General features: G+C 38.8%; 1 protein-coding gene across 6 annotated transcripts in view; it reads left to right on the top strand.

Annotated features, from left to right (window-relative positions):
* The first annotated feature begins 1382 nt into the window (after window positions 1-1382).
* Window positions 1383-26484, top strand: part of LOC109059213 (protein CBFA2T3-like) — a 47851-nt gene continuing 22749 nt past the window's right edge. For 3 of the 6 annotated variants that reach the window (XM_042760947.1, XM_042760948.1, XM_042760951.1), the window contains exon 1: window positions 1383-1947. In XM_042760947.1, coding sequence (XP_042616881.1) covers window positions 1767-1947 — 181 coding nt within the window. In that variant the 5' untranslated portion in view covers window positions 1383-1766. Of the gene's footprint in view, window positions 1948-12073; window positions 13284-26484 lie in introns of those variants that run through there. The other 3 variants (XM_042760949.1, XM_042760950.1, XM_042760952.1) reach the window with 2 other exon arrangements.

The raw sequence follows: 26484 nt of genomic DNA on the forward strand, positions 1-26484 counted from the left end.
ACATCCCCTTTCGCTTCTGTCCTCTGAGTAAGTGCGTGTGTGGAGGCCAGTGGGTCACAGCTGTACACAAGCTAATTTCTCAGTACCAGCATTACTGCAGGGCTGCTACTCTCCAGCCTTTAGAAGAACATATGTTAATTTTCTAAAATCTCTAATTTTCTCTTTCTCCATTATCTCTTCTAAAAAAGTTGTTTTAATTGTGTTGGCTAAGGCAAGCTGTATTACTAATGCTCATTCTTAGGGTTAGGGATATGAAACCAGTAAATCTATGTAATAAACACTGTTTAACAGACAGGAATGGCACCTTAAATCATGTGGGTTATTGAGAGGTGTGCTATTACTTTTCTATGTTTTTTAGATCATTTTCTAGAGACTAATTTATACAAGAGACTTGGGATAGGCTCATTTGCAATGGCAGTGTACTACCAACCTAATATCAACCTGCTAAAAACCACTCACAACACCTCAGAAACGGCTTATCAATACCAGGGCAACTATCAACAATGCCCTAGCCTCACATTTTCTTCACAAAATGCAAAATGCAAAAAAAAGAAAAATCAATAAATAATATATATATATATATATATATATATATATATATATATATATATATATATATATACACACACACACACACACATTTTTTTACACATAACTCTGCAGATGCCAACTGCATAACAATATTATAACATTAATATGTAAAGCATATGAGTCTGTGGACTTAACCAGAAGGACAACTCTGAATATTAAAAAACACCATGATGAAATGAGCAAAAAAAAACCCAGTCTACAGTATGTTGCAATATGCCTTCAGACTTAAGAAACATGCTTTCAGATGGGAGTGCTACAGAGATTCTCAGCCTTGAACCTGTTTGAACTTGTGTGCAGACCAGGAGGTGTTAAAAGGAAGTCCAGGAGGAGCCCTACTGTCCGGTAGGAACAGGAAGTATGATCTATCCACAGACACAGCTGGTTCCTGCTAGAGGAAGCCTGGATGTGAGCTATCACAGCCACTCAGCCCTGTTTACTTTCGCCTGGGGAACCACCTGCTCACATGGGGACAGGACACAGACATTTGTCTAGCTGATTATTACTGACTAACCTTTAAAAGGAACTTTTTAGAATAATCAACTTTATGAAATATTACTACAACTGTGGGCATTTCTGGTTGTTCCCAAAAGGAGACTTTGTTTAAACTCAGTTCTGGGAACAAATGCATGTAATGCAAGGCGTATGCATACACATTGCCCAACTGAAGTACAGTCTCAGCCCACAGTCAGGCTGACCTCTTCCACCCACACCACCCTTTCCTTTTTAACTGTTACAAAGAGAGTGAAAGAGATAAAGAGAGAGTGAGAGAGAAAGAGAGAGAGAGAGAGAGAGAGAGGCTAGTGGGAGGAACATGTGCTCACTACACGTTCCCTGCTGTGACAGAGAATATCACTGTTTGCCCAGAAGCCCATAAATTTTGGAGAACGACACTGCCATTGCTACCTGAGCTAAAGAGAGGAAAGGAAAAGGTTTGTGGTCAGCATTTGAAAAGGAGGACAACTTTTTTTTTTCAGTTCTATGAGTCTTGCGTCTGGTCTTCTCATTGAATTGTGCGATTGTCCATGCTTGAAGACATTTGCATTGGTTGCTGAACTGGACAACATGACAGACTATTCAGGGTGGAACTAGCTAGCTGACTGTGAGTATCCTGCGGGCCTCTGGAACTTTAGAGGAGTTGATTTGTGGAACTTTGTAAACCGATGTATTGAATTGAGATGGCTGGAGAGATCCATGCAAAAAGACTTTATAGGTCTGGGATCAGGAGAGTATCTTCCACTGCTCTCACTGCACCCAGAGTGCCAACAGTCACGCTGACCAGCCACAGTGTTACCCTGGATAAACGAGCCCTTCGCCGATTGGCCCTGCCTGCTCATATGTCTAAGAGACACTCCACAGGTGAGTGAAAGAAACACACATTTCTAGAGACAGCATGTGCAGTAGAGTCTAGTAAAACGCATCAAAATACAGTTAATGAGAATGGACAATCAAGATGGCCTTTTTTTGTGATGCTGGTTGACCAAACAACTCTAAGTATTCTAGTAGAGAAGTCTGGTGGGATGCCATGCTGGTGCACAACATCCAAAACATATGCTGGTAACCAGCTATGCTAGTCTTTTTAGCCGGGCACACAGAAACTGGTAGCTCTGGAAAAAAGGTCTTGTTTTTACTTTGTACCCTTTTTGACTTCTTTTTGCAGCCTGCCATTTAGATAATAGCTAAAACATGTAGCTACACAACAGATCATGTAACTGCCTCTGAACAGGGTTCACAATATCTGAGAACTCTAAAGCCTCTTGAGACCAATATTATGGCAAAAATGGTTTTAGTTTGCATTGAAAGGTAATATAGAGCATTGCGCATTACCTGCGCCGGCACTTGGCTCTTAGCAAAAATGGACTCTGCACACATTTCTCTGATAAGTGCAGTATAATTAGGCTTAGTCATAAACATCCCCTGTAATTTAGGCCAGCCTGCTGCTCAGCACAACAAATAAAGGACCTGGAGCTTGTAAACAGTGGCGCTTTGTCTCATGTACTGCTACCTATCTAGGTGTGCGTACATGTATGAGAAGGGGCTGATGGGAGGTGTAGTCAACAGCTGAGTAATGAAGGGGATTTTCATGTTGAGTGATAGCGGCAAACCTTCTTGTGAGGAGGCAGATGTGGTGCAACTTGGGCAACAGCTGTGGTGAAACGATAACCGCAGCGGTGGAGAGATGTCAGAGCGCTGGCTTCTCTCCCTGTGCCTTATCATCACACACACACACACTGCATGCACACCAGTCTGCAATGGAAAAAAAGCCACCTACCACACATATAAAAAGATGGGGGATCAGAATCGAAACCCTGAAATTCATAAAGGAAAAAAATTAAAAGAGGGAAAAATTATCAAAACAAAGTCTGGTCTTTCCTATCACAGGCAGCAGAGAGCTTAGCCACACTAATCCCCAGTTATTTGAATATGTATACTTGGATGATATGTTGGCCAGTGCTTTAGCATCTTAGCATAGCTAACAGTGCTGTATGTGTGTTAAGGGCTGACCGTGCTTGCAGGGGAAATGTGGACAGAGGAATTATGCTGTCCTGAATGTTTTTCAAGCATGGACAAAGAGTGCAATAAATAAATAATTTATTCAACTTCACTGATATTCTGGAATGCGTTGCTGGTCAAATGCTCATGGAGGTGTTGTTAAGGTGCATGTGGCTCACGAGACATGATGATCTCTAGAAGATGGATGGGTTCAGCATGGCTGCAACAGAGAATCTCAATTACAAAACTTACTGTGCTACAAGACAACATTTTAAGGCATCAAAGGTGTCATATGTTGCATGGACCTCAGAACTTGTAATTCTCCCGCCTCCTTCCCTGAAAATAACCACTAGAACAACACTCTTTTTTTTAATTTTAGATTTTAGAAATCTGACTCGTAGAGTTGAGGTGCTTTAAGTGCTGCAATGTTGACATATTTTTGTAAGCTAACCTGGAAGTTAGCATCACCATGGTTCCTTTGACAAAATCCCAATTGATTTTTCCACTGGCTTTTGGATTATTGCAGAAAATAATCTCTGCGAACAACAAAAGTTTATGACATTTTGTTATTTTGATAATCTGAGAAAAGGAACACAGACATTTAAGAATTTTGAAGCTTGAATACAATCGGCAGAAGTAAAAAAGCTAAACGTAGGCTATAAATGAACTACACCACAGTCACATGACTTCCACATCACCACCATTAAACTCCCAACAACTCCTTCAGTCTTAATTAATAAAAATAAAAATCCCTGAAAGTTTGTTTTGAATAGTTTGCAAGAGCACAGATTTGGCTGTGAAAGCAGATTATGAGTTGAGAAAGTAGATAAGAATGTCCCTGACAACCTCAGTAGTCTCATTTAACTACTTTTAACTGGCTTTTTTAAGACAAGTAAAAGCTTTTAAAAAAAAAATCACAAGGGGATATTACTAATGCATTTAATGTCATAGAATAAAACATGAAAATTTGTTTGTGTTAACCACTGACCTTATTTCAGGCATTTAACAAAAAACCCATTAAAAATCAGTTGACTTTAGGATGATGGAACTGCAAGTGCTAAAATACTAACTTCTGGATTTTGGCCTTCAAAGAAACATCATCCTTGCAGCACTCTATAATAAAAATAATAGTGTTTAATTTATAAAACACCCTTCGAGAGGGCATGGATGCTTTCCAATATTGATACGTAGGCAATGGAGAGTAGCAAGCAAGCAGAAAATGACGATGATATTGCATAGACAAAAAGTATTTACTACTCAATAAATACAATCATTGAGAGTGACTACATGCATCACTTAAGAAAAATAATTTTGAGAAAATGTTTTGAACTCCAAGAATTCAGTGAATTTAAACTTGAACATGCAATTGACATGGCATTGGACATCATGATATTCTTTGATGTGTCCTTTGATTAAATATTATTTATCAAAATATGTTAATATGGTAATCCTTCAAGCAGTCATTGACAGTGTACCGCTACAGTACTTTCTAGTAAGGAGTCTCAGCATATATGTGTGAATGTGAGAATGCAACATGGGGAGGACAGGTGAAGGGAGGGAGAGATGGAGACAAAACAAGTAAGAGAAGGAGTTAGACAGAAAGGAAAAGAGCAGTTATTCTTCCTATTTCCTCTGCACCAGCTTTGTGGTCTCTATGAGGAACAGATGTTCACAACTTGATACTGTGCATCAACCCTCTCTTCTTGCTATCTCTAGTCCCAGCACTGCCAACTGCCTGAACGCACAAACCCAAAGTCAGGGTTTAACTATCAACATGTGCACCTGCGAGGGCACATCCATGCACAGATGTGCACAAGCAAATGAAAACTCAACAATTTCTACAATTCACAACATTACACCAGTGAAGATGTGGGGAAAAAAGAAAATTCACAAATGAGATCTCTGCATGAATGGGATACGTCAATTGTTTATCCTAAACAGCAATACTACTGAATGTAGAGGAGACTGAGACTTTTGCTTAGGTTTCCTGATTCTCAGATTTTTCTTTTGAGCAAAAGACCCCCAAAGTGTTTAGATTTGCCAAAATAAATAAATAAATAATGGATTACTTCTAAATCCAAATTATCTGAGCTATTCACATTAATTTTATTTAATTTAGTTCTCTTAAGACATTTTTGTAAAATAATAATAATAATAATAATAATAAATAAATAAATAAATAAAAAGCACACCAAAGAACAAAGATGACTTAAAGTCAACAGAGGCATTATAATATAATAATCAGAAAATAATCTACATAAATTATGCTTCTGGTTATTCCTAAAAGGAGACTTTGTTTAAACTCAGTTCTGGGAACAAATGCATGTAATGTAAGGCGTGTGTATACACATTGCCCAATTGAAGTACAGTCTCAGCCCACATTCAGGCTGACCTCTCTGCAACCCATACCACCCAAGCATAAATCTGTGTTGTTGTTTGCTATTTTTGACATCACGTTACTATATGTCATTCTTTGGCAAGATTTTAGAAAGACTGTAGCCTAAAACAGTGCCGAAATATTATAGATATTTTAATGGTTATGATTATTCTCACTGCCTCATATCTGTTTATATCTGTTTGTATCATGTATTGTGCACAGTGAGATCTGATTTTATGTTGACTGAGGGAACTCAGTTAAAGGCTCCATTAAGTTTCCATACATGAGTTACAATACATGAAGAGCACTGACCTTAATCTGCATTTGTGGGAGTCACACACTGACAAAAGAGAAAGATACAAACCAACATTTTAAGCTAATAACCATCAGCCAAAAAGTGTACAGTAGCCTATAGTGGCTGTTCTTTTGCTAAACGAAAGTGCAATCACCAGAGGAAATAAATAAATAAATAAATAAATAAATAAATAAATAAATATCATGGTCACTGTGTTTCCCTACTGCATTTTTAATTACAAATCTTACATTCACACTCACGAAAAAAAAAAAAAAAAAAATCACAAATTTTAAGTCATGTTTACTTATCCTTGCCCCCCTGTTTTCAATAGGGATACTCCACCCAAAAATGAAAATTCTATCATCATTTACTCATCCTTACATTGTTCCAAAACTATTTACAACTTTCTTCTGTGGAACATAAAAGAGGATATTCTGAGAAATCTCTGTGCTTTTTTACCATACAATGGAAGTCAAGGGGCTGTTTGGTTCCCAGCCACGTCCAAAGTGTCTTCTTTGAAGAACATATCTTTTTAAAAAGTCTGGAAAATACTTAAGGTATTGCTAGACCCTATTTACAGTACAGTATGTAGCCTATAAGACCCCTGTCTTTCATCTCAGTCCCTCTAAATCAGAGGTCTTCAAACTCGGTCCTGGAGGGCCGGTGTCATGCAGAGTTTAGCTCCAACTTGCCTCAACACACCATCCTGGAAGTTTCTAGTATACCTAATAAGGTTTTAATTAGCAGGTTCAGGTGTGTTTAATTAGGGTTGGAGCTAAACTCAGCAGTTAGCACCATTAAACATCTGTGACTACAGTATATAAGGTTATTTCACTATGTACTCTCTTTTTTACAGCAAATGGCTGACCTGGTCATAGTGTAGGAGCGTTGTGCACAAAACATTTTTTATCATCAAATGCAACAGATTTTTGTAATTCTGCATTACAGAATGCAGTTCATTATCTCTTGCTCATTCTTTCTCTCACTTCCTGTCCTATCTCACATCCTCTCTTTATCAGTGTTACCCTGTTGAGAAACGACAAGCTCTTCATGCTCATACACACATTTCATCATTGCATCTTCTTTTAATCTCTGCGATTCAGAACACTGATAGCAATGAAGAAACATGTTGGCGACACATCTGCTTCTGCAATGCGCCTCGTTCCTTTCTCAATGTAAAAGCAGATGACTCCATTCCTCGTTGCACTGCCTGTGGCCACCTTCTCATTAGATAAAGTCCCTCTCTGAGCGGCTGTGCTTAAAATAACTTTCATTTACTGCAATCTGTAAGGGTGACTCAACAGGGCCGCTGAATGCCGAAGCTTCAGTGGGAGAGGACAAAGGGAGAGGACAAAAGAGCTGTGTTTCTCTGGCAGTACCCCGTCTTATCTCTTTCCAGCACTCTTGATGGTGACTGCAGCCACAGGAAAGGATTTATAATGTGCAAGTGAAAGAAAAGATCTCCCTCTTGCAAGCCCTTACCCATGCTTTCTCTTTCTTTTTTGCTCTATTTCTGCCTCCGTAGAGACCGTCATTTCCATATGGACACAATAAGCCCAATCAGTCGGGAACATCTCTGCCACTTCATCAGATGCAGAGAGAAAGAAAGACAGACAAGGACATTCTTAATGCCACTAGGTGAAGGTCAAAGTATGAAGGGTATTGTAGGTATAGAGATAACTGCTTATAATGGAGAGGTTTGAAACCATCCTCAAAGTGATCACTTGGAGGAGTGTAGACAGCAGTGCTATAGTCACATCAACAAAGACCTAAATGAAGCTAGGAAGAAGGACCTGTCAGGCGCTGACATTGATGGGCTGTCTACAAGCGTACCCTCTTGAGAGCGTTGCAATGTCAATCGAACTGCTGTCAAGATGCTAAGAACCCCATGCTGCACCTTTTGCTCTAGTCACTGTTACACTTTAAGACTAGAAACAAACTCTATATAACTATGTGTATGTTGTAATCCCACAATCCCATTATACATACTTCCTGTTGCGTTACACTTAAAAAAATGCATTGTTTAAAAGTATTGTTTAAAAATGACTAATCTACTGAGCTGAACACAAAATGGTTTTGAAATTAAAACACACAGAACAATGATAGTCACTGTATAATTACAGTACCAACATGGCAACAGTAATATTATAAAGCTGAAAATATATTGGTAAGCAAGAACACCAAGAAATGGACAAAAACAAGCAAATATAGCATGCACATAGTTATATGGCTGAGAAAAAGTCCTAAAAGAATGTTTTGTTTTTTGTTTTTTTTAATTGCATCTAGAACAGGAAACTTGCCATAGATGTGCTCCCTGTGGCAACACTGAGGTGTCCAAATGCAGTGGACCATGAAGCCGGGCTGTAGTCTGTTTCTTGCCTCACCCATCCATTATATTTAACCCTTTCTATTCAGCCATAGTTTCACAGCAAGAGGCATAGCAGGATTGTGTAAACAGCATGTGTGGCCATAGAAGGGCCTGACAGGGTAGGACATGCAGGGCTATAACTCCCCAGCAGGGAAGAGGGCCATAAACACTACATCAAGACCTAGGACAACCAGTGATCCATCTTCTAGACAACCAGGAACTCGTCCTGTTGAAGATAGCACTCTATTAAGGTAACATCATTAATAAAATGCATGTGAGAGAAAATATGAAGGAATAAGATGGACAAAGTTTGAACCATATCGGAAAATGACTTTGGTATCTTGCCAATCTGAACACAGACATTGTTGAGATCTTCTTGAGATCTTTTTTGAAACTCTAGAGGACACGTGTGAAATTTGATCAGTCTTTTTCTCAGTAGACAAATGCAGGAAGCAGGAGACTAAACAATTTTTTAAGTCTCAGTTTATTACTGTTTTTTGCATCACTTATACTAGTGTTCATACTTTTTAGGTGGACAATGTAATCACTATGTGTGTGTGTGTGTGTGTGTGTGTGTGTGTGTGTGTGTGTGTGTGTGTGTGTGTGTGTGTGTGTGTGTGTGTGTGTGTGTGTGTGTGTGTGTGTGTGTGAGTGGGTCTTTCTCTTTATTGCAAACAACCATCAGCACCACACAGACAACCCTGCTGTAGGTATAAAAAATAATCATTCTTAAAATGTGTGGTTTTCCCTTCAAATACTTTTAATATTTAAAATATTCTCCTGACCTAATCAAATTCCAGTCAACAGATATTACTGAAGCTCTAACCATCTGTTTTACCACAAAGTTGGTGTTTACTTTTCAGAAAGGTGGCTGTTTTCCAGTAAAGTAAAGGTACAGTTTGAAATCAACAAAAACAAACTGCAGAAAAATATAGTTAAACAACTCAAATAAATAACTGACAGCAGTGAACTGCTATTAAAATGTACACTAATCAGAAAGTTTTAACATGTGATAATTTATTGCTGTCATGTTTAAGATCTGGGGTCTATGAGACTCAGTTATTTTTCATGGAACATATTAGCTTTATAATATTGGGAATAGTCTGGAAGTATCAAGTTAATACTTCAACACTGTATGCTTGTTAATAAGGGCCTTGAGTCTCTCAGACCTCAAATAGAACGTGTGGATTAAGTGCAAGGTCAGAACACTTTCCTGACTGATGATTTTTTAGTAAACCAATTAAAATTGCATGTTTGTCAGCAGATGTATATCACTAATGATGATGTATTTGGCTGCACATTTAGAGGTTTCACTGGAATGGAGAGCCTATGAATAAGCTCTTCCAAGTGCTGTGGTCCATTACTGATCAGAGGGAAGGATAACATGTAATGTAATGAATTGTAAAGAATTTCAACAAATTATGCAGCCAGTTTTCTGCAAAAATGTAAATAGAAATCATATAATCAAAGGTTTTTTGCTGTCACACAAATAATTTTGCTTGCTGTCTCCTGCTGTCTAAAAACAAAAATAATCACTTGACTAGGGTCATCCCTCATGTGGTATCTAGTTTTTCATTTTTTAGCCCCAATAGTGGATCAGTGGTTCACAGAGGAATCCATTTTTTTTTGTATCTTTGTCTTTGATGATTCGCAAAAATTAAAAAATGCAGCCCATTTTTTGTGTTTAGATGCATACATTTATTAATGTTTTTTTTTAATCATATTTCTTGGGTGTCTTTAAAATTCATTAAAATTTGTTGTAGATCATTAGACATAATGTTACACTGCATTGAAAGCCAGTTTGATTCCAGATTTCTTAGAAGGAACCTTAATACAAAAAAACAATGGCTAACAAGGCAGTAAGGCAACTGCTTTAGGTTAAAGCACAGTCAGGGTGTATGCACAGGAGACAGATCCTCACGTTTCACACTTGATAAGTTTAAGACATTTGCCCTTGCAAGAATAGTACAGACTGACACATGTACATGTGTACATGTAGCCAAATTGCATTTGGCTGTGGAAAAATCCTCAAATATGTGGGCAGATATTGCTTTTCCACACCAGAGCTGACCACATATCAGTATGGTGGATTAAGAATAATGGGTGTAGAGGACTCAAGTCATAAAGAATTTAGTAAATATCTGTGAACTGGGTATTAGTTGTCATGAGAGAAGGAGAGGTGGAGCCAATGCAGTGAGGGCTACTCTTTTTACAGGATTCCTCAAGGCCGAGAGTTTTGATCTAGTGTAGTGTTCAATTCTATTGACATTAATTTTCTTCACACCCATACACTAAACTCTGGTACACTCACACACATGCTTTTTCTCACACACAAGATAGTGAAGTGCATGTAAAAACATTTTACTTCGATAATGTGACGTATATCCAGGTAAAACATGAAATTCAATGAGGGAAAAAAACATAGGTAAAATTTTGTGATTTTATCCATCATAAAAAATATTAAAACAAACATTATTTGTTTTTATTTTTGCAATAATGTGCACAACTAAACTGTTAAAATAAAATCATAAAGTAACTATGATCTATGGGGCCACTGTAATAAAATGACTTGCATTTATTCACCATTTTCCTGGTGAAAATCTGTAACCATAACCAGTAACAGAAATATGTTCAATTTGTGATTTTCTCAGAGTGTTTTGACTGGAGGCTTCTCAGGCTGACCAGGCAAGTGAAATGGTGGGACTAAAGAAGGTATGGGGCAGCTGTCTCTGTGTACTTTACACCACTGGCGCTTTCCCCAACAGCAGAGTAGCTCTAACCATGTTTGTTTACATGTCTTTACATCCCGTCATTTCTGAGGGGTGGGGAAAGAAAGGCAGATGTGCGTTTCTCATCGGCTCACCTGCGGTGACACCATCAGATCCTCCCCCTAAAACTGAGTTACAATGCCAATGAATGGCTAGCAGGTGCGGTGATGGTTAAACAGTCAAAAATGGGGGAATCAACTGAACAAAATGAAGGGAGGGGGGTTGGAGAAGAAGTCGGTCATTTTTTAGCAGCAGCTGTATTTACTAGATCTTTTCCGCCAACACCTCAGAAGGAGGAATATATTTTGCACTGAAAACTCTGCCCGAAACCACAAAAAGAAAAAGACATATTCATATTCAAATACAGCTGAAAATGTCTGTGGAAATGCCATCTCTTATCCATATTCATAACTGGTGCATGCAGCTCTTTTTATCACTCAAGTAACTGCTTTGCTATTCAGTTGAATTTTACCTTAGACTTAAACTGAAAGTTATTTGTCAAGGTCTCAGAATAAATCATTCACGTAAATTATAATTTTATAAGGACCTTATAAGCAGTTTCAAACACAATAACTATCAGGTAGGCTATACAGGGGCCTGATATATAGACACTTATATAAATGTCAAATTAATGAATATCATTGCATTAGATGGCAAAATATCAAAACCAAGAACTAATTTATTAGTTTAGTAACTAAGAAATAATTTATACCCCCTAAATATCACCTTGGTACTAGTAAAATTATTAGCAAAAATGGTTCATATATTGCCTAGCCTACAATACAGTTTGTTTCCAAATGTCACTTGCTTTAATATTTGAAATTACCTATACATATAGTTTTACCCCAGAAATACATGTAAAACCACATATCGACAGTCGATGACAGTTATATAAATTACTAAAAGTAGGGACCATTCATCAACAGTCTAGCCTACACACAGACAGGAACATGTTTAAATGAAGCACGATGCTCCTGAAAAAAATGAAATGCTCAGTTTGTAACTATGTTACAAAAACGTCATATCTCCCATCTGATTTGAATGAATTCGATCGGTCTTCGGGCACCAGCTGCCTGGCTGTCAATTGCCTGACGAATGCGAGTGTTTGCGCGCTTCACCGACGCGCACGAACTGATATGGGGAAACAGCGGCCCCTAGCGGCGTGCGCTCAAAATGCGTTTAAAAACCTGGCAAAAACGCCCGGCGTTGTGGAAGGACCATCAATACTGCTCTCATGAGAATCAGTCTGACATTTTTATCAGAGACAGGGACAGTGCTTACAATCCCTTAAGAATTGCAGAAAATTGTGGGCACCTCCTAATTATGTTAATAGCAAGTCTTTTAAAAATGTGATATGAATTATATTAGGAATCCTCAATATCAGAGGGGGTTATACAGCACAAGGGAGGCAGGCTGTCAGCTTGTGGGTCTGAGGAGCTGTCAGAGAGAGAGAGAGAGAGAGAGAGAGAGAGAAGGGGGGGTGCCATAGAAAGAACGAGCGAGCGAGAGAGATAGGTTAAGCGCAAGAGAACGCTTCTCTTCTCCAGATGGTGTTTTAAACGCAGACAGACGGATCATTAGACAACACACCAGCTTCCAACCACTGACAACAACAAAAAATAAACCAAAACGCGAGATGGTGCAGAGAGAAGCAACGCAGAATGTGTAGCATCAGTTAGCTGGGACACGAATGATGTTTTTAATGGACCGTTTTTTCGCGTTCAGTGTGGAGGGAGTTCGCGGCGAACAGTTGGAGTATTAACGGGAAGATCTCCGAAACACTCCCTATCTGATTCATTTCTGCAGACAAGGACTTTCGGGATTTACAAGAGACAATATTCCCTACACTTCTACTTGGAAACATGGAGCATCAGTGGCAATATTAAAAGAACACGGGACCACGGACATCTACTGTGGAATACAATATTAAAACCAATCTGAATTGGAGGACTTTGCAATTTGTTTTTGTGATTTGAGAAATCGAAGCGAACTTTCTTTTTCGCCCTGTGCATTTTTTCTAAGAAATTTGTTAACACGTTTCAAGATTTCGACATTTTAAAGGAACGTAATACCAAAGTCTCACTTTAATACTAAAGCTTCGCTGTGGTCTAGCTTTGTATGACATATTTTCGATTTCTTGAAATTGAATTACCTCATTATTTATTACTATAGCGAAACGTCAGCATCGCGTGCAATCCAAAGGAGTTCAGAACTCTCTCTCAGACACTCTTTGATAAAACATTATACATAGCCTACGATTCTTATTCATTTTGGAAAGTTCTCACTTTTTTCCAGTGATAATCGAGGCGTAATAATCTCGGTTTATTTCTGATTTTATTTTTCGCGTGGATTATTTTTGCTGCAAAAACCTCAGTTTGACTTCGACCATCAAAAGTAAGTGATGCCACTGCTTTATCTATAAACACTCTGTTCGTTCAATATTAACGTTTATTTCTCTAATAGCCTACATGTTAAACTGGACTTAAGTCTTAAGCGAAAACTATAAGATGCTTGTAGCGCTCAGCAATATAGAATTAAATTACCAAACGCAACAACATAACCTGCTCTGTTGCAATTTTTTTATATGCTGCATAAATGCAAAATACAAATATATGAAATGCAAACGTGATTGTTAATTGTTTCTTTCAAACGAGTTATTTCAAATCAAATTAGATGCTTATTTAAGATTCGAATGGCGACTTAAAGTCAACAGAAAGCCTGCTATTAGGCTATGACTAAAATTATTGTCACTAAAATGAATAAAAAAATAAAAATAAAAAAAAACATTTAATCATGCTAAATTTATTTCTCCATCTATCTGTAATTATTTGTTTAGTAACGGTTTATGAAAAGAACACGGAAAATTCAACAAACATGAAGTTCATATTTTGCCAAAACAATCCCAACCCCTGAATTTGAATTTATTGGAGATTATCTAATTCGGTTAGGTCTGATCTGCCAGAAATGTGCTCACACTGAGCTTTTATTTGTTTCACATTTTCTGAAGAGAAAGGGGTTTTATTGTTTAATATAAAACAATATTCATCTGAGCGTATTAATAATAAATGGAATTGAGTATAAATTACAGCATATTTAAGCACATCAACAGTCATCAGCCTGGCAATCTCTGCACCTGTTTGTCTAATAAATGGTTTGTCTATATGAGCACAAAAATGAAGATGTGATCTGGTGCATTATGATGAATTGTTCATTGCAACCTTGCCAGCACACTGATGGATGAAACCACATTATGCTCTGTTGCAGCATCACTTGCCTTAACTGTCCTTCAGTCCAGCCCAGTCAGCACCAGTTGATGTTACTGCCATAGCACTGCAAACCACCACTTTACTCTTCAATTGACCCCAGTAAAGATCAGCTGAATTATGAATGAACAGATGGTAGTAGTTCTCCCAATAGCTAAATGCTTAAAGGTGAAACCGCGCTGTGGCCACAAACTATCCTTAAACATTACCACCAAATAGCCCTTTTAGCTTTTACAGGCAAATGTCCCTGCTGCATGCACTAAAACACCTCCACTGTTTGATGAAAGTCATTCATTAATCTGGAGTGATTATTTAATTTAGTAGATTTATATAGAAGAATCAGTATCGCTCAAGTCAAATGGCTCTGAGGAGACACTGCTTTCCATTGGTTGGGTGTTGAAATGGAGAACTTATTAGATTGCTTTTGCAGTTTCTGTAATGATGAGGATTTTTGAATTCAGACTTACCTGCTCACTGTCCGCACTTAACAAACCTGGGCTGCATTTCCCAAAAGCATCGCAAGCCTAAGTTGATGGCAGCTCCATAAGTGAATGGTTCTTTCTAGGCTTACAATGCTTTTGGGAAACACAGCCCATATCAGAATGCTGGCAAAGCCTAAATACATGTGCTTAATATTTTAAAACAAACTGCTAGAGTAGAAAATTTACAATAGTTTTTTAACCAAAATTCATATACATTTTTTAGTGAAAAACAATCATTTAAAAATCCATAATGTAAAGTTGACCATGGTTCTGTAATCCTAAAAAAAAAAATGTAAATAGAAGTCGCCTTAGATATTACAAAATGAAACTTTATGATTTGCACTCCCATGCAAATATAGTTTAGAAAAAACTGTCAGTGCAACACCCAGAATCGATCTGCTGAGAATTTATAAAGGCTTATACTGGTACTATCATGCAGTCAGAGTTTGTCATGTGGATGGTGTCCGTTTCTATGGTTGTGGCATATGTCTTAAGTTTGCTAGTAAATAGAATGCCCGAGAGTGTGTCCTTGTGACAGTGCACTGCAATGGGAGCAGGGACATGGTGTGCACTGGAGGTAATTATTGTAATTTGAGTGCGGGTGCAGGTGAAGTTTGCCGTCTCGTAATTAACGAGAGGAGCAGATGGTGGTGGGCGGGAGATGGGTGCAGGCAGACGGCCGGCAAAGCAGCAGGGGGAGGGAGGAAAAGAGAATGAGAGAACTAGGGGGGTAGGGTCAGGCAATGATCAGTAAGCACAGGCACCTGATCGGCCAGGTAGCCTGACTGTCACCTGAACGAAAGACATCACTCACACAACTGACCCCGCGACATGTGGCAGCACTGCACTTAAAATGCCAGTTTATACAAGTTTACCTCTTTTGGCACAAATCAATAATATGTGAAGAATTAAATCTATAAATAGAAGTTTTTTGGAATTCCACAGTGGGTTGTGCATTTGGTGACATAAAAAGGGCTTTTTTGTTCATACTGTAGGTTGGGGGTAGGTAAGTTCGGTCCTAGAGAGCCGCAGTCCTGCAGAGTTCAGCTTCGACCCTAATCAAACACCCCTGAACAAGCTCATCAGTGTCTTCAGGATTACTAAGGCTACAGGCAGGTGAGGGTTTTTTTCAGGGTTGGAGCTGAACTCTGCAGGACTTCGGCTCTCCAGGACTGAACTTGCCTACCCCTGCTGTAGGTAAACAGATTTGAATCTGACATGCAACATATCCTGAGCCCGTTCACATTGAAGACATAGTGAATAGTGCATGTGTGCACAAAAAAGGGTTGTTGTGCTCACAGGTACACAATTTATGCAGGTACACATGTCCCAACGGGGGTAATGTTCTGTGACATAGTGGGTAGTACATGTGCTTGCCACACACAAAGAGCCTTTGTGCTCATGGAGATACAGGTTTGAGTCTGTCCTGCATCATACCCCAATACTATTTCCTCTATTTTTTGCTCGACTTGTTTTACTTGGATACACTGCAAGTAAAAAATAAAATAAAAATAAAAACCGTAGACAACAGAAAAGGTACTGGTAGTTTTATGTAAAATTACAGACATTTCCTTTAATCATAAAGCACAACAAAATGCAATGCGTAATTCAAAATACAGGTGGAACACCTGTGAAAAATCATTACCTAAAATTCCTTCATATTAACACAGTATATTTTGCTCCCCTTTCATACAGACAATTATTAGAGTGTATAAATAAAATGCAAAAAGCCCATTAATTTTGGATGATAGTTTTTCTTTTTTTTAAACTGGGTAGCCTTAAGATTTACAATTATATCAACATTGGACTGGGGTTTTGATAAATTCAAATTTAATTAACAAAAATATGACTAATGTGTATAGTTATTAGGGGTGGGCGATATGAGCTAAAATTCATATTACGGTATTATACACTCTCCAGGCGATATCAATATTAAATTGCGATATGGAGAAAAAAAATTACAGGCAAAATATTTTAACCTTATATAACTAGAAAAAGTGAGGGATTGGACATAGACCTGAAAAGCCTTTTTTATTGTGCCATTATTTTTCCACTGTTTGTGTGTTTGAGTTGGCCAGTGGTTCCCAAACTTTTTCTGCCAGGCCCCTCTTTTGTAAAGAAAAATATTTTCAAGCGCCCCCCCCCCTTTTTTTTGTAAAGTCTCTTATGCTCACCAAGTCTACATTTATTTATCAAAAATACAATAAACACTGTAATATTGTGTAATATTGTCAATTTAAATTACCAATTGGAATGTTTTAACATAGGCTACTGTATTCCTGTTATCGAAGCTGAATTTTCAGCATCATTACTCCAGTCTTCAGTGTCACATGATCCTTCAGAAATCATTATAAAGCCACGGTCACACTAGACTTTGAGCATGCGAAATTCATTCGGATGGTGCTGCGAAAAGGGGTGGGAGCAGGATATGACACCACCTGCCAAAATATCCTCACTAGTCTTAATACTATTCTATTTAAGTGATTACAATCAGTCACAAGTATAGTTAATCAAGTACACACATGCACGCATACAAATCTCATGTAATAAAAAAATCACATAAAATTACACATTTCACTGTTCAAACGTACCATCCGCTCTTGTTTCCCTTGCCACTGCAAACCAAGCCGCTTCTCTTTTTATGTGATTTTTGTAATCTTTTAAAGTTGTGTTGTATAAAACAGGATGATGCAACACTGCTAAAATTAGCGATTCCTCCATTTCTGGACCAAGAGGTCACTTAGTGACATTTCGATCTTCTATTGATCTCACACATTCACGTGATGGAAATTTGCAGGTCAGAGTTCCGCAAATTTGATCTTTGCTATGCAGCGAAATGTGAAATATATTCGCACAGGCTTGCGTTTCCAGTCTGACGCGTTCGTATGCGTATGAATGGAACGAAAAGTCCAGTGTGACCATGGCTTAATATGCTGATTTGCTGCTCAATAACCATTTCTGATTATTATCAACATTGTAAACATTTGTGCTGCTTAATATTTTTGAGGAAACTATTTTTTCACGATTCTCTTATGAATATTTAAAATTGTCCGCTCAGGTCTGGTGTAGACACGTTGTTTTGATATTTGTGAATCTTAAGTATATTCATAATATGCTTTGTTTGCCTGGCACTGGAAGTCCTTTCACAAACTTGTAACTTTCATGCTTGGAGCAGAACCTTCATATTTCTACATGGCTCCCTGCAGTACAACTCTAATTCCTCAACTGCGCCATCTAGTGGTCTGTTATTGATACAACCATAACGGAGCACTCAAGCGGATACTGCGAGTCATGTTGAGGTCATTAAAATATGTCAAATTAATATTTTGTGCTCAATTATTTACTTATCTGGCAAGTGGCAGCATGATAAGCAGGAAAATTACTCATTGTAGTCTTTATCACCCTGCAGAGGTTTCCTTTGCAAAATAGTCTGCTGACTGATACACTATCCCTCAGCCTTGCTGCACTACCCAGTTTGGGAACCACTGGAGAAGGCGATTTGTGCTCTCTTAATTTGGTCTGTTACGATGCTCTATGTGTTTGATTACTAATGCCTGTGTACTATGAGGACAAAAACGTTCAGCCTCGACGGTTTGTCGTCATTTGTGTTCAAATTTGCAAAGCGTACCAAATTGAACAAAACAATATAAATGCAAAATTTGAATTCATGAATACATAATGGTATCAACTGTATAGAAAAACACATATCATGGAACAACATAATACCGTTTGTAATGTTCATACCGGTATAGCGCCCACTCCTATTTGCTATCTAGCCATCCCAGCATCTAGAGAGTTGTCAGATCACAAACTGATCCTAATTCCTATAATTCACTTGTGCAGTCACATGAGTCATGAGCAGGTGGGGACATCTGCAAGATTTAGAACTGAGATTTTGTTTTTTGTTTTTTCAAAGTTGCATGTATTGAAAGGAATGCCTTCCAGATCCACACAGGCCGGCAAAGCATAAAATAAAAAATCCATAACTGCACAGTGCACACCACAAAACCAATGTGTATGTCACAGATACAGGAAGAGATGAGGTTATGTTCACACTGCAAGTCTTAGTGCTCAATTCTGATTCTTATTGCTCAGATCCTTTCGTTGTCATTGTTGTTTGTTTGGATGTTTACATTATTTTCAAAATGTGGCCAATATCAGATTTGAGTGTGAACTGGTCAGTCATGAACTGACCTGCGTGCCCAAAAGAACAATAACAAAGATGTCACGCAGCATGCTGTCATACAGAAGTAAACGAGGAATCCACTAAAGCCAGAATTTATGCTTTCATTTATAAGCTTATGTGTCACAGAAGACAGCAACTTTGTGCACAAGTGAGAAGGAGAGGTAAATATAAGGAGTAAGAGAGCAACATATTTCTCATATAGGTCTACTTTTCCTTGAAGTTTTGCTTGTATGTCATCAGTGACCATAGAACTACTGCTATGTAAAATCTTTGGAGTGACTCCTATCAACACAGAATTGTAACAAATGTCCATCTAGAGTCACATGAATTCCGATATGACTGTTCAGTCTAAGATCGCATTGCAAAACATTGGACCTGTATCTTATTTATGACCACATATGGAAGTGGCCCAAATCAGAGTTGAAAAGATCAGATTCTATGTGGTTTGTGCTGTTTACACTGTTGAAAAAAAAAGGAAATACAGATCTGAGTCACATGTGTCTAACAAAATACAGGATTTGGGCCACTTTTCCCTGCAGGCTGAATGTACTGTAGACTAAGAGAAGAGACTCGATCAGTCCAAATTTAACACCAGATGAATGTCATATTTGATTAGCCTTTTAGCTAAATGAGTTGCTGATAAAAATACTCACATGATCACAACATTGGTATTTCAGTGTGTCTTAATACTTACTATGGGGTGAAGGCTCTATAAATCCTACTGTTATGGCAAATTGTCCCAGCAGTCCTTCTGGTTATCCTACCTTGGCGACCCCGGGCTCCCAGCGGGAGTGCCAGTGAGAAGGAGCAGCAGGGATGGGCAAGGGGGCATTTGCCACGGTTTCAGCCCTGTTTATCCCTCCAATAAGTATGAAAGACAGCGATGGTGTGGTGAGCACATGTGTTTGACATTACTGTGACATGGTGGCCTCTCTCGGGAGAAGGAGAATGTCAGAGAGCAGAGGAGCCGGCCAACTTCCAAACATCTGGGGTAACAAAAAAACACATTTACGCTACATTGTAGGAGCTGGGAGTTCACTCTGAGAGAGAAACCCCATCACTCTCAAATACACTCACTCTACTTGCTCTTTCCTTCTCACAAGTAAAGGTGTTTTCCTATCTTAATGGCACAATTGGTCAGATTTATAAAGATAAAGACATGTAAAATGGAGAATGCTGTATATGAGCCAGTGTAGATAGACTTTTGCCAATCAGCATTGAGTCTGGTCCACACTGCAACTTATTCTGGCCAGTGCCCTCCCACTTAGACAGGAAGAGACTGCCTGATTGACATGTGAATGTTTTTTCTTGCAAAGAAGTTCGCAAACATTGTCAAACCCAGTAATTAGATCTTGAAGCACACATTGTCTCCCATCCAACTGATAAAATCTCCCAGAAATTGAGTGAAAATAGCCAATCAAGTTAAAGCTTGTATTTGAGAAAGCTCTTGTCAGATATATTGACGGCGCAAATGATACACACTTCTCAAAGAAAAGAGAGACTGCTCAGGTTGATGTCGCTAGATTGCTGGATCCTCATTTCTCTATAAAAAAAAAACAAAAAACAGATCTGATCTGATCTGATCAAATATGGGACATTGTAAACCTCTTTGAGAAATGGCTCCCACGGAGTTGGTTTGTTTTGTTTGGATGATAAGCAAACTCTTACTAAATAAGATGCTTGGAAAAAAAATTGGAGGATATAAGGATAAGTTGCCAGCGGAAGTATTGCTGAGAGATAGGGGACCAGCTGGAGTAATCCCTGCTGGTAGAGAGGTTTATTAATCAAACAGTGTGGAAGTTAATTTTACCGCTCCTGTCTGTGATAAAACTAGTTCCTTACTCCCTCTCTCGCCCTCAGCCAGTAAGTTATCTTAGTTCTGAGTGGTAACTACAGATGAAGTTCAGTTATTAAGCCCTCACACACACATACAATTCTCCTCACAATGATGTTAAAGTATTGAGAAGGGGCTCTGGGCTGGATTGGGGCTGGGAGACGTACAATGTAGCGTATTTGCACAAATTAAAGCAGCCGTTATCTCATGGAAACAGAAGCAGAGCACTGGACTATCCTGTCATTCTTGAAATGGGTTTGAGCTGAATTTCACTGCAGCTCCAGTCTATTACGAAGACCTTAATCTAAAGCAGGGGCCTCCTCTGATAAGTTATTGTTCCACAACCAGGGATCCACCAGAAGGAGGTTTAATTTCCATACAAAAAAAAGGAACATTTTCAAAGCGAATGGAATTGGAAGAAACATTTTTGTTGATACCAGAATGTTCTAGATGGAGGAGGGGAGGATACTTTTTAGAGGATGTTCCTATATGGAAATGAACACAAATTCCTGCAGAGATTTTATAGTATTGAAAGTGTCTATTAAGAGGGATGAAAAAGAATGCCGAAAGCGGAATTAATCCCACTCTGGACACAGAGAAAGACAAGGAAAGTGAATTAATGTTCTTTATTGTTATTAGGCATATGTAGTCAATTCCAGAGAGCCTTTAAATGCTGCCTATATAGGCAACTCACTAGGTTTTTGAACAGATACTTATTTTATGATCATTTATATTTATATATTTTACATTTATATTTTTGACTGTTTTGTCTTATAAATGTTATTTCCTTAGTTTATTTCCTTTATTTTTTATTTTAAATTGCCACTTTTTTATGCTGCAATGTTTTGTTTATTTGATTAGATTTGATAAAATTCTATTATTTTGTATTTGTCACTTGTATTTGTACTATAAATAATTTTTAATAATTTAAAACCTAAATTTAATTGAAATGTAGATATGGTATAAAGCGGGTGTAACCTTTACGAAGGCTATAGATAAACAGTGACTTTAAGGCAACGTCAAATAAGAACGAAAAGACAGAAATGTTAACTAAAAATAATAATAATGTTTGTGTAATCACTGAAAGAGAGAAAGATTTCAAATTGAAAAGGCTTGGGTACCATAATGTATCAAAATGGTAATTATTCAAAACCATATGTCAAAGTAACATCCTTGGGGATCACTGTACCAATGAACTACTTCATCTTCATTTCATCGAAAAAGAGAACATTAATAAATATATGGATTATATGTGTGTGTGTGTGTGTGTGTGTGTGTGTGTGTGTGTGTGTGTGTGTGTGTGTGTGTGTGTGTGTGTGTGTGTGTGTGTGTGTGTGTGTGTGTGTATTTATGTGTTTTTGCATGTGTGTGAGTTGGGCAGGTTTTAGTCTTTTGTGCTCCATAAATCAGCAGGCTGTAATGACGCAAGAGCCAAAGCAAACAAGAGCAGTACTAGGCTACAGCTGGCCATAGCCTAAGAGAAAGATAGAGAGAGGGAGAGAGAGAGAGTGAATGCTGTGGAGAGACAGCAGCTGTCAGGCCCCGCATCGTGCACCTGTCACACAGGAAGTCAGGGCCTGCCACTATTTCCTGGATACGCCTCCTCAGCCAAACACTTCTGCTGATTTCTCAGAGGATATAAGGGACAGGGAGAGAGAGAGAGGAGGAGAGAGAAAGAACAAGTCAAACTAGTCAGGGAATTAGGATGAAGAAAGGAAGAGGAATAGAGTATGTTAGTTGTGTGTGCCGTCTCAGTAGATCTAGAGCCTGACTTATACCAGGACTGTGAAATAGAAATATTTTAGAATGCAATACTAGCACATTGCATACTGTATTGTATATGCTGTCTGTTGCCTTGGTATTTTTTTACTGTAAAAATCCTTTGAGAACTATGGTACAATATTATTCACATTATATTGCTGTAGATGAGAAACACTGACCAGCAGAAATGCACCCAAGCACTCTTTGTGCTCATTTACATTTTCATCCTTCTCCCAGGTAATAGTCATCCATGTTTCAGGATGTGACATCACTTCTAGCGCAGTAACAGATGGTGAGCATGGTGGAATGGCATTATAGCCACTCTTGTTTTTCTTCCAGTCATGTGAGCAGGGGATCTGTGGTGTGTGTGTGTGTGTGTGTGTGTGTGTGTGTGTGTGTGTGTGTGTGTGTGTGTGTGTGTGTGTGTGTGTGTGTACAGGCCCTGTGTGTTTTGCTTGGCACGTGTCCTCTTTGTTTGTTAGGATTGTCAAGGCGGGTCCTCTGGAGGGCTTCTGTGTCTAATTCCCCAGCCGCCCCTCACGCTGCCTGTATGCAATTAACAGAGTAATTAAAAGCTTGATGAGCTAATTGGTGTTGGGTGAAGCTGCAGGTGTTTTGATTGGGGAGCTTGGTTGTGGGAGTGCGGAGAGCAAACAGATTCCTTCCATAGATCATTTTGTCTTTTTTCCCCCACTATTAAAATAATACATGGGTTTAGGGAAAGCGTACCTATTATAACTATTTATCAGCCTTGATGGGAAAATTGTAATAGTTACATACTGATCGTTCTTGTAGGGCTGAAGAACAAGCATGTCTTATTATTTCTTTTCAAGCACCAATAAAACAGTCATTAGAATTATGACTCTCCCAGAAGAACAAAATTGTTTCATTATTTTGTGTATCTTTATGTTATTTCCTATAGCTTAGTTTACAGTATCAAGCAATTCATCCACAAAACTGCTCCACAATTTGACACAATAATAGACAATCAGAAGATATTTGATGTTGAATGTACAGTTACAAAGAGTGGGATTTTAGTCTAGTGAGATTCTACAGTTTGTCCACAGACCCACTGAAACCTCATTGCTGGTTGCAGTCCCTTCTGTCGATTGGTGTTAAAGTGCATGTCATTTAACCACTGTGACGAGCAATGTTCGACAGAACATTTTGCCCATAGTGACATCTTACTGGCTCAATATTCCATTACACTTAAATGTCAAACATGGTTTGTTTGGCTGTGATTTTGTCACTGTCAGTGAAGACAGAAAAATTAATTGACGGTCAGAAGTTGCTGTATGTCACATCCATACAGTCTTTCACTTTCTTCCGCTTCTATTACACATTTACTTTTTCTTGGGTGTCTTAGCTTTCCCCTCTCGCTTTATATTTCTCTGTCTATTTGAATATCAGTTGACAGATGTGTTGGCGATGGCTGTATGCTGGCAGTACTCTTGGTCCCCAGGTGCCTGAGCTGAGGACGTTCCTATGTGTGTGTGACAAGTTATTGATGTCCAGGTGTGTGAGCTCAGAACAGCGACACACTGTGAACACACTGCCTCCGCCTCAAGCACAACGGTTACTGCAGGCAGCACAGGAAACAACTACAAACGCAACAAGTCCACAGAAGGGTGGAGGGACATGAGCCTCAGAATGTTGTCTTGGACTGTAAAACAGACAGATTTCTGCACTTTAAAACACCCACTAAAAAACTCAGACCTCTTACATTAACCTAAACAACAAGCACCTCCTTATGTGCCTGCGTGTTCCATATTCCTGCAGAAGTGGCCATACACTCGACTGGTGCCCAGTGCTGTCCTAACACACTCCATATGGGCCGAGCTGGGGAGTTGTTCTTGGCACGTCCCGGCTCGGCTGAATGTCACAAATACTTTCCTTTATTTAGGAATGGCTAAGGCCAGGCAGCTGAGGAGAGGATAGGAGGGAGTAGGGTAGAGAGCAGCTCAGCAACATCTGGATTTTATTAGCAGCCATTGGGAGAAATCTGAAAAGGAAGTTTTTTTTTCTCTTTTGCCTTTTGGGGTAGTGCTGGGCTTTCCAGAAAAGATGGCACAGATACTTCAGTACAATTTTATTAATAATCACAATAATATTCAAGTGAGTATGAGAGAAAAAGAGAGACCTCTAGCTATGCTAGTTTGTGTTTTGTTTGCTGCTCCATAGCATGAGATGCTTGCACCCCATGTTTTTTTTGCCTGACCGGCAATACTTCCTTAATCAGCTTGCCAAAAAAGATAATGCTGGTAGAGTTTTACTAGCAATATTCAGGATGGTTATTATGGTCTTTCAGCTATACTGTACACAAAAGGAAAACACCTTCTGAAGTAGACCATGACTTTGCCAGGTAGGTTCCTGAATCAACATCCATGTTGGCCAATGGGGTCAAGGTTTGGCAGGTTAGCTTAAGCGATTAACCCCTGCTAGTAGATGCCATAATTAACCATTCTGCCACTGGGAATGCTAATGGATAGCTCTCTCCAGATGTAGCATATTGCTGTGACTTCAAGGATAGGAAAAGATAGGAAACAGGGAAAAATATTTATGGTTAATTTTAGGGTTAGAAGAACTATGTCTTTCTCCCAGTAAAGTTGCAAGGATGTCAACCCGGGAACTCATCCTTCTTGGCTAAATCAAGGTAAACTCTTTTGAAAGTGTGTTTGAGTGGAAAATGATCTGTCAATAAACATGTTTCCTTTCGTCTGTTCATAAAGTGTTATAGTCGAGCTGAGTTGAAATATTACCCTCTTACCGCTTTCTGGATCTTTTTGGAACTGCGATAAGAGAATGTGTCTTTACACTCTTTAACACAATTGTACTGTGGTTAAACATGCACCATTTATGGTGACCCTAACATTCTTTCCCACACACACGTACATGCTGGACATATCTCTCTCACACACACATATACAGAGTCTCAGTGCCCAGGGGTCTGTTCAGCTTTTGACTAAATATGCGCTTATTGCCATCTGAATGTTTGTTTTCTCAAGATATATTTTCTCAGCTGAAGACGCCTGCTTAGCCTCACAGAGAGTGTGTGTGTGCTCTTTCACCCTGTTTTTATTGTATTATGAGTAAATGAGTTGTAAATAAGTAAAAGATAAACTCTCTTGTCCAGTGTGGAGACCACATGATGCTGGCCAATCAGATATGGACAAATTGACTTTCTAAAGGCCCGGGTATACTTCAGTTTCTGTGTTCCGTTCTGTCTTGCGCACAGCCGTGTCCGCTCATCTTTCAAAGTATACTCAACCACGGATGAGTGCGGACAGATGAGCTTGACACATGCGCAGTATCACCTACTTTACTTAAACTCTGTCTCAACATTCACCTCGTGCATGTGCTGTTGTACGTGTACTGTCCATGCTGTCTCAAAAATATTGCCTGTATGCGGACTGGGTGTGCGGCTATCCGCAAGCCCTCCTGATGACGAAAATTATTAAGATCCAGTTGAGTAACTAGATCAAATAGATCTAGTTACTTACCTCCCATACTAGTTCCCACACTAGTTCACACTGGCTCCTACAAAGGCATCTTTAGGGGCAGACTCATGTCTGTCTTGGGACATTAGGGCCTTTCGCACTGCAGGAACCTTTTCATAGTACCAGAACTAATTGTGGAACTACCCACTTTTGGACATTTTCGCACCGCAGGAACTGGGTGCGATTTTAGTACCAGACTGCCTTTTTCGAGAACCAAATTAGCGCCTGCTCCGGAGCAGGGTCTAACCAGCACAACTGGTACTACACGTGACGTAAGTAGACATTGATTGGCCAGATGCGTTAGAAAACACCCTCACGCACCATGATTTAAAACGCTATGTAAAATACTGTAAACATTGTGTCAACTTATTTAGCAAGTATGACGAACAGTGATAAATATACAGACGCTGAAGTGCAGGCACTTGTAGTAAATATAGCAATGCCAGTTGTCGTTGGAGATTCTTAGTCCTGCTTTACGTTATTTCAATCGCTTTACGTATACGTCAACACTCCATGTCCATTATTGTGAAACCCGCAAGACACAACAAAAACATATCTCCGATCACAGCTTC

This window comes from Cyprinus carpio, chromosome A7, assembly GCF_018340385.1.
Source record: "Cyprinus carpio isolate SPL01 chromosome A7, ASM1834038v1, whole genome shotgun sequence".
In the NCBI taxonomy this organism is placed as follows: domain Eukaryota; kingdom Metazoa; phylum Chordata; class Actinopteri; order Cypriniformes; family Cyprinidae; genus Cyprinus; species Cyprinus carpio.